Consider the following 14833-nt stretch of genomic DNA (forward strand, 5'->3'; position numbering starts at 1 on the left):
TCTGCCTGATAGAGCTTCAAGGAAAAACATAGGCAAAAACGAAAAGAGGGAGAGAGAGAGAGAGAGAGAGAGAGAGAGAGTGAGAGAGAAAGGGAGTGTCTGGTGGGGAGGGTAGGCAGCGGGAGGGTGAGAATTTCCCTCTCTATCCTTCCTGAGTTCCTGTGGCTAGACTATTAATAAAATTGATGCAAGACAGATTAGCAAGAGAAAAAGAAACAAATTTTAATTCGCGTGCATGGAGGTCTTTAGAAATAGGACCTAAGAAGTGGCCAAAGCAGGTAGCTTTTATGCTTTTTAGACAAAGAAACAATAAGTTTGTGAGTAATTGACAGGACAAAGAAACTTAGGTTTTGGGTGCTCTAATAGCGAAGAATCTAACCAAAGTTTGGGCTTGAGGTAGTATCAATAAATTAAAGATGCAACAAGGTTTGTTTATATAGGTTTCTTGGTCTGAATGGTGATAAGTGTGTCATACCTTCAGATGCAGGGAGTGCGTCTTTCACATGAGAGATTATTTCCTGCTTTCAGGGAGACAGAAGGAGGGTCAGAGTGTCCCTCTTGCATTGGCCATTTCTTAAGTAACTAGTTCAAAATAATCAATATGCCATTGTGGCATATTTGGGAATAGCCTTCCCTGAGCCCCAACAAGAGGTTTTCAATAATTGTTTTTATTTTTATTCCTGAATTTTGGTCACATGTGGGTCTGGTAGGTTTCTTTGCTTCATTCTCTGTTTTATCTTGAGTTTTCTGTATTCTGTAATCAGGAATATTTAGCTGAGATAGTAGCCGGTTTTGGGAAACGAAGTAATACACTTCTAGATAATCCATGGCTTATCAAAGAATAAATCAGATGAGAAATTAGAAAACTATGGGAATGTTAAAATAGATTTTCAGTACATGTGATATGCAACCCAAGGAATCTCCAGAGGGAAATTTATAGATTTAAATGCTTATATTATAAAAGGAAAAATATATAAAAATCAGAGACCTAAACTTTTTTTTTTTGCGGTACGCGGGCCTCTCACTGCTGTGGCATCTCCCGTTGCGGAGCACAGGCTCCGGACGCGCAGGCTCAGCGGCCACGGCTCACGGGTCCAGCTGCTCCACGGCATGTGGGATCCTCCCGGACCGGGGCACGAACCCACGTCCCCTGCATCGGCAGGCGGACCCTCAACCACTGTGCCACCAGGGAAGCCCGAGACCTAAACTTTTATCTTAAGCATCTAGGAAAAGTAAATTTAACTTGAAAAATAGAGGAAAGGAAATAATAAAGGTAAAAGAGACAATTAATACAATTGAAAATAAATGTATAATAAAGAAAATTAACAAAACTAGAAGGTTTTCTTTCTTTCACTTTTTAAATAAATCACCTACAAGATTGCTAAAGCAGAAAAAAAATCTAAATTACAAATTATTAACACCTGGAATGTAAAAGATAATATTCCTAAAGATCCTACAGGCATTAAAAAGATACTAAGAAGATATTATAAAGAATTTTATGCCAGTAGATTTGATATTTTAGATGAAATTCATTGAAAAACACTAAATTTCATGATCTATTTCTGTGTAACAAATCATCCCCAAACTTAGTGACTTAAAACTGTAGCTATTTGATGATTTTTCACAATTCTAAGAGTTGGTTGAACTTAGTGGGTGGTTTTCATGGAGGGTCTCTCACATGGCTGCAGTCAGACAGTAGCTGGGGCTGGGGTCCTCTGGAGGCTCATCTGGGACACTGAGACACTCTCTCCCTCTGCATGAAGTTCCAGTGCCTCTAACGTGGGCTATGTGGTCCCATCAGCTGTGAAGACAAGCCTGATGCCTCAGGGCTCCCGAGAAAGGAAAGTAAAAGCTACAAGACTTCTTCAAACTTAGCCTCAGAACTTGTGTGGAGTAATTTCCATCACATTATAATGGTCTAAGTGAGCACAGGGTCAGTCCAGATTTAAGGGGAGGGGATATACAATCTACGTCTCCATGAGATAAATGCAAATAATTTGTACCCTTCTTTAATCTACTCCATATAATTTACCAAAACTGACTCAAAATAGACAATCTGGGAGCTTCCCTGGAGGCGCAGTGGTTGAGAGTCCGCCTGCCGATGCAGGGGACACGGGTTCGTGTCCCGGTCCGGGAAGATCCCACATGCCGTGCAGCGGCTGGGCCCGTGAGCCATGGCCACTGAGCTTGCGCGTCCGGAGCCTGTGCTCCGCAACGGGAGAGGCCACAACAGTGAGAAGCCCGCGTACCGCAAAAAAAAAAAAAAAAAAAAAAAAAAAAAAAAAAAAGACAATCTGTATAGTGGTACATCTGATAAAGAAATTTAGATCATCCGTCAATTGAAATCCAAGGCCCCGTTTGCTTCAATGTTAAATCTTACTAAATTTTTCCAATCCATCTGAAATTGGTTTTTATTGAAATTTGAGTAGGTGTCACATTAAATTTCCTTAAAAGGACCTTCAAACGACCTAGCAGCATTTATTGAAAAGACCGTCTTTCCCCCATTGCTCTGCAGTGTCACCGTAGACCAGAGCATTGCATTTGTGAGGGGATCTGTTTCTAGAATTTCTCTTTTGTTCTGTTGTGCAGTTTGTCTATACTTGAGCCAACACCACACTATATCAATTAATATATCACACAATGTTAATTCATATAGCTTTCATTATCTTGTGCTGAATTTCTTCCAGTTTTTTTTTCAAAATGTTTTTGGCTAATCTAAGACTATAGTATTTACATGTGAAGTTTTAAATTCAGCTTGGCAATCCTCCCACACCACCACCACCACCACCACTACCACCACCACCACCACCACCAACAACAACAAGAAAACCCCAAAACAGTGAAGAAACAAAACTAGCAAGAAAGCCAGCAAACAAAATTCCTTGCCATGATGTTAATGAGATTTTTACTGAATTTGGATTAATTTAGAGAGAACTGACATCTTTAAAATATTTACTCTTATGATCGATCTCCAAATTTTGTATTCTCATCATTTATGTAGTTCTATTAATTTCTCTTAATGATGATTTGTAGTTTCCACTATAGAAATCTCACTCATCTTTTATTAGATTTATTCCTTGATAATTGACATTTTTGGATGCTATTGCAAATGGTATCATTTTCTTGATTCCAAGGAATGCTTCCCCCCCTCAAAAAAAATCCCCACTGCTACAACTAATAAGAAAGTTCATCAAGGTTGCAGAATTCAAAATCAACCCAAAAAATCGATTTATATTCTATATATGGCAATGAAGGCATTAAACAAAAATTAAGTATACAATATCATTTACAATCTGGTAAACTGAGACCCACCAAAATTTTTTCAAGACTTTATTTGAGGGAATATCAACTCAAATCCAGCAGTGCCAAACCGAAAGTGGTTAGGAGCACTCCATCAACATAAGCTGGGGGAAAGACTTTTATAAACATGAGGCAGTAGGAAAGAAAGGAAATTATTTGATTGGCTATAACTTAAGTGGCCGCCTTACTTGCAAAAGCCTAGTTGGGTGTTTGTGACTGGTTGCTCTTAAATTCGTTTTCTGGGATACGAGTGCATTAACGGATATTAGATCTGGCTTGGGTTTGGGTTTGCTTATGCAGGCTACCAAGGCATTCAAGCCATCTCAGTCTAATGGCCTCCTTCTGTAATTACTTCAGCAGTCCCCCCCTTTTGGTCATCCTCTCATGTGTTTGTTATTAGCACACTCAGTTATCATCAGGGTGACTTTTTTCACTGTGAAACTTACAGGTTATGAAATCACTTTTGAAGAAGGTTTTTGCTGTTCATCTCATTGTTCATCTTGTTTCTCTTTCTCAAAGCACAGTGAGACAATCTGATGTATTAATGGTGCTGTGAACACCTATAAAACCCTTGAGAGAACACAGCTCGTCAGGGAGTCAACAATGATGGCTATCAGGAGGAAAATACCAAGAGGCTGAAATAGGCATCTATTCATAGGCCCCATGAACCAAACCATCCTGTACCAAATAAATAAAAGAATGTACATGAAGAGGCACTAATCTCTTTTAGCCAAGTGGCTTAATAATTTTTTGTATTTGAGTTTCTACAATACCAGAGATATTTGCAGGAGATATTTGGTATTGCAGACTCCTGCGGCCAACAAGTAATTTAAATTCTATTATCTAAAGCCACCTGTTAGGTCAAAATAATCCTTATGCCAAAGAGGCATATTGTGTGGTGGCATATTCTGCTACCCTTCAAAGGTCATGCTGCCATGATTTGTGCTTGTTTGGCTTATTTTTATTTTGCTTCTCTTAGATTTTTATCAATAGGCTGTAAAAATTTTGAAGAAAACTAATGGAATTTATAATATCACTAAGCATGATATCTAACTATTTTGCTTGCATTTTAATTTGACATTTTCATAATAACTCAATGTGATAAAAATTAGTTTCAGTCTAAGTTAAGAAAATGGTTAGAGTGATGAAAGGGAAAAACCTACAACCAAGGTTACTCTACCCAGCAAAGATCTCATTCAGATTCGATGGAGAAATTAAAACTTTTACAGACAAGCCAAAGCAAAGAGAATTCAGCACCACCAAACCAGCTTTGCAACAAATGCTAAAGGAAATTTTCTAGGCAGGAAACACAAGAGAGGGAAAAGACCTACAAAAACAAACCCAAAACAATTAAGAATATGGTAATAGGAACATAGATATCAATAATTACCTTAAATGTAAATGGATTAAATGCTCCCACCAAAAGACATAGACTGGCTGAATGGATACAAAAACAAGACCTGTATATACACTGTCTACAAGAGACCCACTTCAGACCTAGGGATACATACAGACTGAAAGTGAGGGAATGGAAAAAGATATTCCATGCAAATGGAACTCAAAAGAAAGGTGCAGTAGCAATTCTCATATAAGACAAAATAGACTTTAAAATAAACACTATTACAAGAGACAAAGAAGGACACTACATAATGATCAATGGATCATAAGTTGTAAATATTTATGTACCCAACATAGCACTTCAATACATAAGGCAAATGCTAACAGCCATAAAAGGGGAAATCGACAGTAACACAATCATAGCAGGGGACTTTAACACCCCACTTTCACCAATGGACAGATCAACCAAAATGAAAATAAGTAAGGAAACACAAGCTTTAAATGACACATTAAACAAGATGGACTAAATTGATTATTTATAAGACATTCCATCCAAAAACAACAGAATACACTTTCTTCACAAGTGCTCATGGAACATTCTCCAGGATAGATCATATCTTGGGTCACAAATCAAGCCTTGGTAAATTTAAGAAAATTGAAATCATATCAAGTATCTTTTCTGACCAGAATGCTATGAGACTAGATATCAATTACAGGAAAAAAGCTGAAAAAATACAAGCACATGAAGGCTAAACAACACACTACAAAAAGTTAACTAAGAGATCACTGAAAAAAATCAAAGAGGAAATCAAAAAATCCCTAGAAACAGATGACAATGAAAACACGATGACCCAAAACCTATGGGATGCAGGAAAAGCAGTTCTAAGAGGGAAGTTTATAGCAATACAATCCTACCTCAAGAAACAAGAAAAATCTCAAATAAGCAACCTAAACTTACACCTAAAGCGATTAGAGAAAGAAGAGCAAAAACCCCCATAGTTAGCAGAAGGAAAGAAATCATAAAGATCAGATCAGAAATAAATGGAAAAGAAATGAAGGAAACAATAGCAAAGATCAATAAAACTAAAAGCTGGTTCTTTGAGAAGATAAACAAAATTGATAAACCATTACCTAGTCTCATCAAGGAAAAAAGGGAGAAGACACAAATCAACAGAATTAGAAATAGAAAAGGAGAAGTAACAACTGACATTGCAGAAATACAAAAGATCATGAGAGATTACTACAAGCAACTATATGCCAGTAAAATGGACAACCTGGAAGAAATGGACAAATTCTTAGAAAAGCACAACCTTTTGAGACTGAACCAGGAAGAAATAGAAAATATAAACAGACCAATCACAAGCACTGAAATTGAAACTATGATTAAAAATCTTCCAACAAACAAAAGCCCAGAACCAGATGGATTCACAGGCAAATTCTATCAAACATTTAGAGAAGAGCTAACACCTATCCTTTTCAAACTCTTCCAAAATATAGCAGAGGGAGGAACACTCCCAAACTCATTCTACAAGGCCACCATCACCTTGATACCAAAACCAGACAAAGATGTCACAAAGAAAGAAAACTAAGGGCCAATATCACTGATGAACAAAATGCAAAAATCCTCAACAAAATACTAGCAAACAGAATCCAGCAGCACATTAAAAGGATCATACACCACGATCAAGTGGGCTTTATCCAGAGAATGCAAGAATTCTTCAATACATGCAAATCAATCAGTGTGATAACCCATATTAACAAATAGAAGGATAAAAACCATATGATAATCTCAGGAGATGCAGAAAAAGCTTTTGATAAAATTCAACACCCATTTATGATAAAAACCCTCCAGAAAGTAGGCATAGAGGGAACTTACCTCAACATAATAAAGGCCATATGTGACAAACCCACAGCCAACATTGTCCTCAATGGTGAAAAACTGAAACCATTTCATCTAAGATCAGGAAAAAGACAGGGTTGCCCACTTTCACCACTATTATTCAACATAGTTTTGGAAGTTTTAGCCATAGTAATCAGAGAAGAAAAAGAAATAAAAGGAATCCAAATCGGAAAAGAGGAAGTAAAACTGTCACTGTTTGCAGATGACATGATACTATACATAAAGAAACCTAAAGATGCTACCAGAGAACTACTAGAGCTAATCAATGAATTTGGTAAAGTAGCAGGGTACAAAAGTAATGCACAGAAATCTCTTGCATTCCTATACACTAATGATGAAAATTCTGAAAGAGAACTTAAGGAAACACTCTCATTTACCATTGCAACAAAAAGAATAAATACCTAGGAATAAACCTACCTAAGGAGACAAAAGACCTGTATACAGAAAACTATAAGAAACTGATGAAAGAAATTAAAGATGATACCAACAGATGGAGAGATATACCATGTTCTTGGATTGGAAGAATCAACATTGGGAAAATGACTATACTACCCAAAGCAATCTACAGATTTAATGCAATGCCTATCAAAATACCAATGGCATTTTTCACAAAACTAGAACAAAAAATTTCACAATTTGTATGGAAACACAAAAGACCCCGAATAGCCAAAGCAATCTTGAGAAAGAAAAATGGAGCTGGAGGAGTCAGGATCCCTGACTTCAGACTATACTACAAAGCTACAGTAATCGAGAGAGTATGGTACTGGCACAAAAACAGAAATATAGATCAATGGAACAGGATAGAAAGCCCAGAGATAAACCCATGCACATATGGTCATATTATCTTTGATAAAGGAGGCAAGAATATACAATGGAGAAAAGACAACCTCTTCAATAAGTGGTGCTGGGAAAGCTGGACAGCTACATGTAAAAGAATGAAATTAGAACACTTCCTAACACCACACACAAAAATAAACTCAAAATGGATTAAAGGCCTAAATGTAAGGCCAGACACTATCAAACTCTTACAGGAAAACACAGGCAGAACACTCTATGACATAAATCACAGCAAGATCCTTTATGATCCACCTACTAGAGAAATGAAAATAAAAAAAATAAACAAATGGGACCTCATGAAACTTCAAAGCTTTTGCACAGCAAAGGAAACCATAAACAAGACGAAAAGAGAACCCTCAGAATGGGAGAAAATATTTGCAAATGAAGCAACTGACAAAGGATTAACCTCCAAAATATACAAGCAGCTCATGCAGCTCAATATCAAAAAAACGAACAACCCAATCCAAAAATGGGCAGAAGACCTAAACAGACATTTCTCCAAAGAAGATATACAGATTGCCAACAAACACATGAAAGGATGCTCAACATCACTAATCATCAGAGAAATGCAAATCAAACTACAATGAGGTATCAGCTCACACTGGTCCGAATGGCCATCATCAAAAAATGTACAAAAAATAAATGCTGGAGAGGGTGTGGAGACAAGGGAACCCTCTTGCACTGTTGGTGGGAATGTAAGTTGATACAGCCACTATGGAGGACAGTATGGATGTTCCTTAAAAAACCAGAAGTAGAGCTACCATACAACCCAGCAATCCCACTACTGGGCATATACCCTGAGAAAACATTAATTCAAAAAGAGTCATGTACCACAATGTTCACTGCAGCACTATTTACAATAGCCAGAACATGGAAGCAATCTAGGTGTCCATCGACAGATGAATGGATAAAGAAGATGTGGCACAAATATACAATGGAATATTACTCAGCCATAAAAAGAAACAAAATTGAGTTATTTGTAGTGAGGTGGATTGACCTAGTGTCTGTCATACAGAGTGAAGTAAGCCAGAAAGAGAAAAACAAGTACAGCATGCTAACACAACACATATATATGGAATAAAAAAAAATAAAAATGCTTCCTATGAACCTAGGGGCAGGACAGGAATAAAGACACAGGCATAGAGAATAGACTTGAGGACACGGGGAGGGGGAAGCGTAAGCTGGGATGAAGTGAGAGAGTGGTATTAATATATATACACTACCAAATGTAAAATAGATAGCTAGTGGGAAGCAGCTACATAGCACAAGGAGATCAGCTCTGTGTTTTGTGACTACCTAGAGGGGTGGGATAGGGAGGGTGCGAGGGAGATGCAAGAAGGAGGGGGTTTGGAGATATATGTGTACGTATAGCTGATTCACTTTGTTATACAGCATAAACCAACACAACATTGTAAAGCAATTATAGTCAAATAAATATATTTAAAAAAAAGAAGAAAGTGGTAATGTCAATCTCAGTGTCCAATCTCATGCCTCCTTAAGTCTAAAATGCGTGGTGTTGATTTAGATATCCTGTTATGTATATGAACGCTCCTCTATTCTTCTCACCGCTCCACCACCATCTGTTCCCCACCATCTGTCTCATCCGTTATCAGAAGTCTTCCTTAGGATTTAAGATTCACTCTCCTGAAGATCCAGATATCTCATTGATTTGGAAGCTGAAGAATCCAAACCAGATTATGAACCTGTTGCTAAGTCATCTCTCAACAAATAAACTCTACTCTAGGGTTTTCTATATGAGGACCAGACCACAGCAACTGGATTGCTGGAAGATCCTCTGAATGGACTTGAGTCCTAATGAACCAGGCTATTTCTGATTAAATACAGAGCCTATAAGATACATTTAACATTCAGACATTTCAGGATGAAAGGATCACATATACTCCCCAGCCACCATGAAGAATTGGCTCAGATACCAAAAACTCCACTGAAGACCGACTCAAAGTTTATTGTATTCAGAAAAATCACAATTGCAGTCAGAAGAAACTCAAAATAATAACTTTACAAGAGATAGCCCATAGAACATTCAAAAGGTTCCATAGCAGAGAAAGGATCCTATGGGCTCTATTCCAAAGGCATTACATGGTGATAATAAAAAGACAGTGGAAAATGGAGGGAAAGCCAATACAGGAAGGAGCAATAGATAGGGAATAACTAGACATTAGAATTTGGAGATTGTAGAAGGCGTCTTTACTCTTAGAGTAGCTAAAGGGTTGGGAAGTGCTGAAGGATGGTTGCTGTCACTGAGGTGAAAAATCGGAGTACTGCCGGGTTTGTAAAGCTATTAAAGCAGAAATATCTTCACCGATCTTCTCTTTAACAAAGTCCATTACCTGCAGCAGGACACACACAGTTACTATAGAGTTTAAGATGAATATTTTGAGCTCTCACCTTTAGATTCCTTCCTCTTCACCTTTAATCCTTTGACTTTGGAACAGTCTCTTAGTATTTGTGTGACCGGTTGTAAATACAACCTTTCAAACCTTCCAAGTAAGCGTGAATGAGCAGACCATGCTTTACTTTCTCTTAGACCTTCTGACACTATTTTTCAGAATGGAGGGGCAAAAACAGGCTTTGGCCTCCAAGAGATTTCCACTTCATACAATGAATCTACCCTAAACTCCAAAGAGTGAAGCTCTGGAAATGCTTCAGAACAGATATCCTGCTCAGGAAATATAAGCCAGGAAGAGTCTTAATCTTGAAGTTGACTTTCCCAGATCACAGGACTCAGTATTCTAATGTGAAACAATTATTTTAGGCACTGGAGATAAGTTCTAAGACAGGAGGTGTGGTTTTAGGGGCACATGTATGGAAAGGGACATAGGACTGTGAGGCTTTGGAATATCAGATGACGGCAATGTCTGATTTTGTCCAGCAAAGATAAATCAAGGGCCATGACTTTTGCACTTATTTTCCCTTAAAGGCATCACATGTCCTTTCCCTCACTCTGTTTCCTTCCTCTGGATCATTCCATATATGTCTTCCTCTGACCACATCAAACCCACCTGCAGGTGCCTCACAGAGGCCCTCGGTGTTCAACAGTGTTGCCTTTGCGTACACCCTTGATGATGAAGATCGTCCCAACAATGATGCCCACCAGAGCCACAACCAGGCCCAGGGCACACACTGCGTTCTCTGTGGTCTCTGTGAGGGGGGTTGGAGCTTCATACTCTGGGGAAAAATAAATCAGAGTACAGAAGTAATGCATGTGGTAGGGAGCAGCACTTAGGATCAAATATAGGGTACTTAGTCAAAAGAATATTTTTTCATCAACTAAATAAGAGGAAGACAGGATGATGTATTAAGGGAATTACAGATTACAAGTGGGGAAAGCTGAGCAATGGGAGACCAGGAACAGGAACTGGAGCAGCTGTTATGAAACAGTTAGGGGACTTGTGGCCCCAAAGGGCCAGACACATGCATCACAGGAGAAAACCATAAAATACAGGAGATTGAAGGATGGTTCTTACCCCAGTGCTTGAGAAGAGGCTCCTCCAAACCCCAGTGCTCCACCTTGCAGTCGTAGACATCCTCGTCTGAGGGCACGAAGGGGAGGTAGTGAAACTTGCGGAAAAGGTGGTCATTCCTGGGCAGGAAGACTGTCTCTGACACTCCTGTGGTGACAGGTTTGCCATTTTGAAGCCATGTGACATTGATCACTGGTGGAGAAAACTTGTTGATGAAACAGATGAGGATGTTGGGCTCTCCCAGTTCCACAGGGGTGTTTGAGAGCACAGTCACTTCTGGAGGTACTGGGGGACAGGTGACAGAAATTAGCCTCCCCTGCTTAACCCTGCCCTCCTCCCTCCCACCAAGGCTGAAAAAGCAATCGAAATTGTGCCCTGAGAATCTGTGTCATGGTCTCAGATACCCAGCTCTGATACCCTCCCCCATGAACGGGAACCAACATTGAGGTGTAAGATACCCAAGGACCTCATTCCTGGCTCCCCCAGCATGGATTCAGGGCAATGACTTTATGAGAGACTGTAGATGCTAGAGATGAGATGTGAGCACATCAAGAAAGAAACAAACTCATAAAGTTCTTGGGCTGGTGGCATGAGAATTTGGAGCTTGCATATGGCAAGAACAGGTCCCTGGGAGGGAAAGGCAGTCACAGTAACATAACCCAAAGAGCTGAAGTATCTATTTAAAGCTACAATTCCCAAGCCTAGGAGTGCAACAGAGAGAGTTACCATTGGTGTTTGGGGTGTGGTTGGAGCGCTTTATCAAGATGTCCAGGTTGGCTTTTCCCACAGCCATATTGGCCAATGCACCCTGAGCCTGAAAGCTGGCAAAATTTCCAAATTCTTCAAGCCGCCACACTGTCTCCCTCTTTTCCATATCCACGTGGAAAATCTCATCACCATCAAAGTCAAACATAAACTCGTTTGATTGATCAGGGGACAGAGAGAACTCAGCCTGGATGATCACGTGATCCTCTGAAAAGACAAGAAAGGGAATTAGGGTGGGAACCAGGAGAGAGAGTTGAAGAAGAACCCAGGATGTGAGACACACACATGTGGGCAGGGGTAGTGGAAAGAGAGGGCCAAGTGGAAAGGAGGAGTGATGGAGAGTAGGGATGAGTGGGAAGATGAGGCCTGGGTGAAGGACATTCGTGTTCAACAGAGCTGGGAGTGGACAAGCAAAGGTTCAATGTAGAGAGTGTGGATTGAGGAAATGAGGGCTGAAAAACTAGAGTCTCGTGAAGCTTTTGTTTGTCTCTATGTTACTGCCTGAGAAATGATTCCCTCTTTAGAATTTCAGCAGTCGCCCCTAAGAGAGAAATGTTCTCTCACTCTCTTGACCTAGGAATTAAATAATTTAAGCCAGAATCCCAGGGCATGTCTCAGAGCACCATAACTCTAAGAAGAGAGAAACAATGTTTAAAAGGTTGGGTTTGAACTCTGGAATCAAATTAAATCTCGAATTCTCGTTCAGCTACCTAGTGATCTTGAGTAGTTTACTTTATCTATTTATATGCAGTTTTCCCATTATATTCTACTGTGGTTTTGCTTCCATGTTGGGTTTGTTTTTAAGATGAAATGAGACTAGTTTTAAGTAATTTCTTAGTATATCATCGGGATTACAACAAGTACTTTAGCATCAGAAACTGCTTTATGTTTAAGGGCCAGACCCATGGACTATATAACTGGAGATTGTGGTACGCAAATAATTAAGTTTGAGATCTTGTAGCATTGTAGAGCACTCACTTTCCTGTATCCACACCCACACCCTGCATCCCTCTGAGGGAAGTACTATATTTGGATTGACCTCACCAACATTCCCTTGCACCTTAAAGATCTTTAGATTGAGACTGTCATTGAGGGACATATTCTATTATGGTTGATAGTGAGAATAATCTACACCAAGGGAATAATGGACTTGAAATAAGAAAGCTACAATTGAAGAGTATGCTGTCTCTGTGGTGCATGTAAATGAGCGGTGGCTTTTAAAATCTGACTGTCTATTGATAAACCTAGGGATTTATTTAGGATTTGCAGCTAGACACACACACACACACACACACACACACACACACACACACACACACACACACACACATTCTAACTTCCTCTTTTAGCTCCAGGGGAAGCTATCTTTCCTGGAAGGCATCCTTGTATGTGGCTCTTTCTGGGCAATAAAAACCTACACTGTCATCATGGGTCTTGGAGTTAGGTTATTACTTTACTTATTTCCAGTCTACCTGCCACCTTCTTTGGGGGTCACTCTGGGCGAAGAATGTTTTTTCACAGTACACCTTCACAACGGCACAATATTTGCTCTGGAGATGGTAGAGAGTAATATCAGACACTTCACTTCCTTACTCAATTTTTCTACTCTCTTAAGAATATTATTAAGTTACAGCGACCAAAGATCCTTTTACGATCCACTGTAACTGGGGTTATCACCGTCCCAAGAGACAGTAAATTAAATGCAATTCATATCAGCATGGCTGCCCTTCCCCCTCCCTTGGGTGAACGGTTGCTTTTTGGTGATTTTCCTTTCTAGTGATCTTTAGTATAATGTCTGTGCTCCAAATAGGCTGACAGAATTGACAGGCCAAAAGATAGCTACCGTGGCAAAAATAGTTAAGAACAGGCGCCAAGAAATCTCATATTTTTTTCTGATTTAATCCTCATGAAATTACATGAGTTTTTTAATTTTTACTAATTTTCCAGGAATGAAAATTTAAAGAGCAGAAAGGTATCTTGTTAATGCCTGTCAGAAAATATTTCCCTGAAAGTTTGGCTTATATAAAAGTCAATAGTATTAATCAGTATACAATTGAGTTTTGCTTCTCTAATCTAAATTTTACTTCAATTGCTGGTGAGCAGAGAACTCTTGTAACTACAATTTATTATAACATTAGAGTTAGACCGAGAAAATACCTGTCACTCTTCTTTTTCACTCCAAAGATTGTCTTTCAAATGTCCACAGTTCACTTCTGCGATGCTCTCAGAACTTATTTATCCCTACTTTTGATTCTTTCAGCACTTACCTGTGATAGCCCATGATTCCTGAAGGCTTATCAGGACAGTGATGAAAAATCCTGGTATTGGGACTCCAATTATGGCCATTTTCTTTTTAGGTGTCTCGATGAGGGTCAGTAGAGCTCAAGGTGGGTCACAACAGACTGGAATACAAGTAAAGAGAATGTAGGGTTTCAGAGTCCGACTGATTAAAATTTAAAATTAGTTGAGCTGCAGCCAATCAGAAAAATCATTTGATATGACACTGCTGTTGCTAAGGGATGGGCTTTTGCAAAGGGTCCAGGAAAGGTGATGCTTTGTTCATTAGATGAAAAGGAACTTCTTAATCAATCAAACAAACTCACAACCAAACAAAAAGAACAAAAAAATCGAGTTTTCAGGAATGATGGGCAATCACTCAGAGACTCTTCCATCCCAATCCCAGTGCCAGAAATGGATCTGCCTGAAGCACATTAGTGAGGATAGAATCAATGGAAATATCCTAAGATAAGAGTTAGTGGCAGGTCATGTCTCTGTGCTGTGACAGCCGGGGAATTTATTTAAGGGACAGTAGTTCATCTAAAAAGAAGGTAAATGGTCAGGCTATGAGGAATGCCTGAATCTTGGCAGTGTTGGGTGATAGAGCTGCCCTTAAGGCGTCTCTTACTGCTTCAGGCTCCCTCCAGTGTCCTAGACTCCAAGGTGGCCAACTCTACCCAAGAGTTTGGGATCCCTGACAGTTCAGGAGAACATCAGAAGAGAAACTCTGAGTTCCAACACTCCCAAAGCTGGAGATGTATGGAAAGCTACACCTTGGAACGTAGGTAGTGGTTACTGGAGATAGTAGACCGGAAAGGGGGAAACCTATTCCTAACTCCCATTACCTTAAATATGTCCTGAGATTGGAAAAGACTTTTGGGCACATACGTTTCCTGAAGAATCAGATAGATGAATAAAGAGAGTAAATGGG

General features: G+C 39.3%; 1 protein-coding gene across 1 annotated transcript; it reads right to left on the reverse strand.

The window, feature by feature from the left end:
* Window positions 1-9316: 9316 nt before the first annotated feature.
* Window positions 9317-14070, reverse strand: LOC116762322 (HLA class II histocompatibility antigen, DR alpha chain). The gene is made up of 5 exons (XM_032649170.1): window positions 13893-14070; window positions 11587-11832; window positions 10864-11145; window positions 10399-10564; window positions 9317-9726 (listed from the first exon to the last, which is right to left on the reverse strand). The coding sequence occupies exons 1-4, from the start codon at window positions 13969-13971 to the stop codon at window positions 10410-10412; spliced, it is 762 nt and encodes a 253-aa protein (XP_032505061.1). The 5' UTR covers window positions 13972-14070; the 3' UTR covers window positions 9317-9726; window positions 10399-10409.
* Window positions 14071-14833: the final 763 nt, after the last annotated feature.

The sequence above is a fragment of the Phocoena sinus genome, chromosome 11, assembly GCF_008692025.1.
Source record: "Phocoena sinus isolate mPhoSin1 chromosome 11, mPhoSin1.pri, whole genome shotgun sequence".
In the NCBI taxonomy this organism is placed as follows: domain Eukaryota; kingdom Metazoa; phylum Chordata; class Mammalia; order Artiodactyla; family Phocoenidae; genus Phocoena; species Phocoena sinus.

Excerpts from the sequence above, each read along its gene's own strand:
- LOC116762322 (XM_032649170.1), bottom strand. The coding sequence starts at position 13,971 with ATGGCCATAATTGGAGTCCCAATACCAGGATTTTTCATCACTGTCCTG. Across the intron at positions 11,146-11,586 it reads CCACACCCCAAACACCAATG|TACCTCCAGAAGTGACTGTG; the intron begins GTAACTCTCTCT and ends CCTGTCCCCCAG. Across the intron at positions 10,565-10,863 it reads GCCTCTTCTCAAGCACTGGG|AGTATGAAGCTCCAACCCCC; the intron begins GTAAGAACCATC and ends ATTTTTCCCCAG.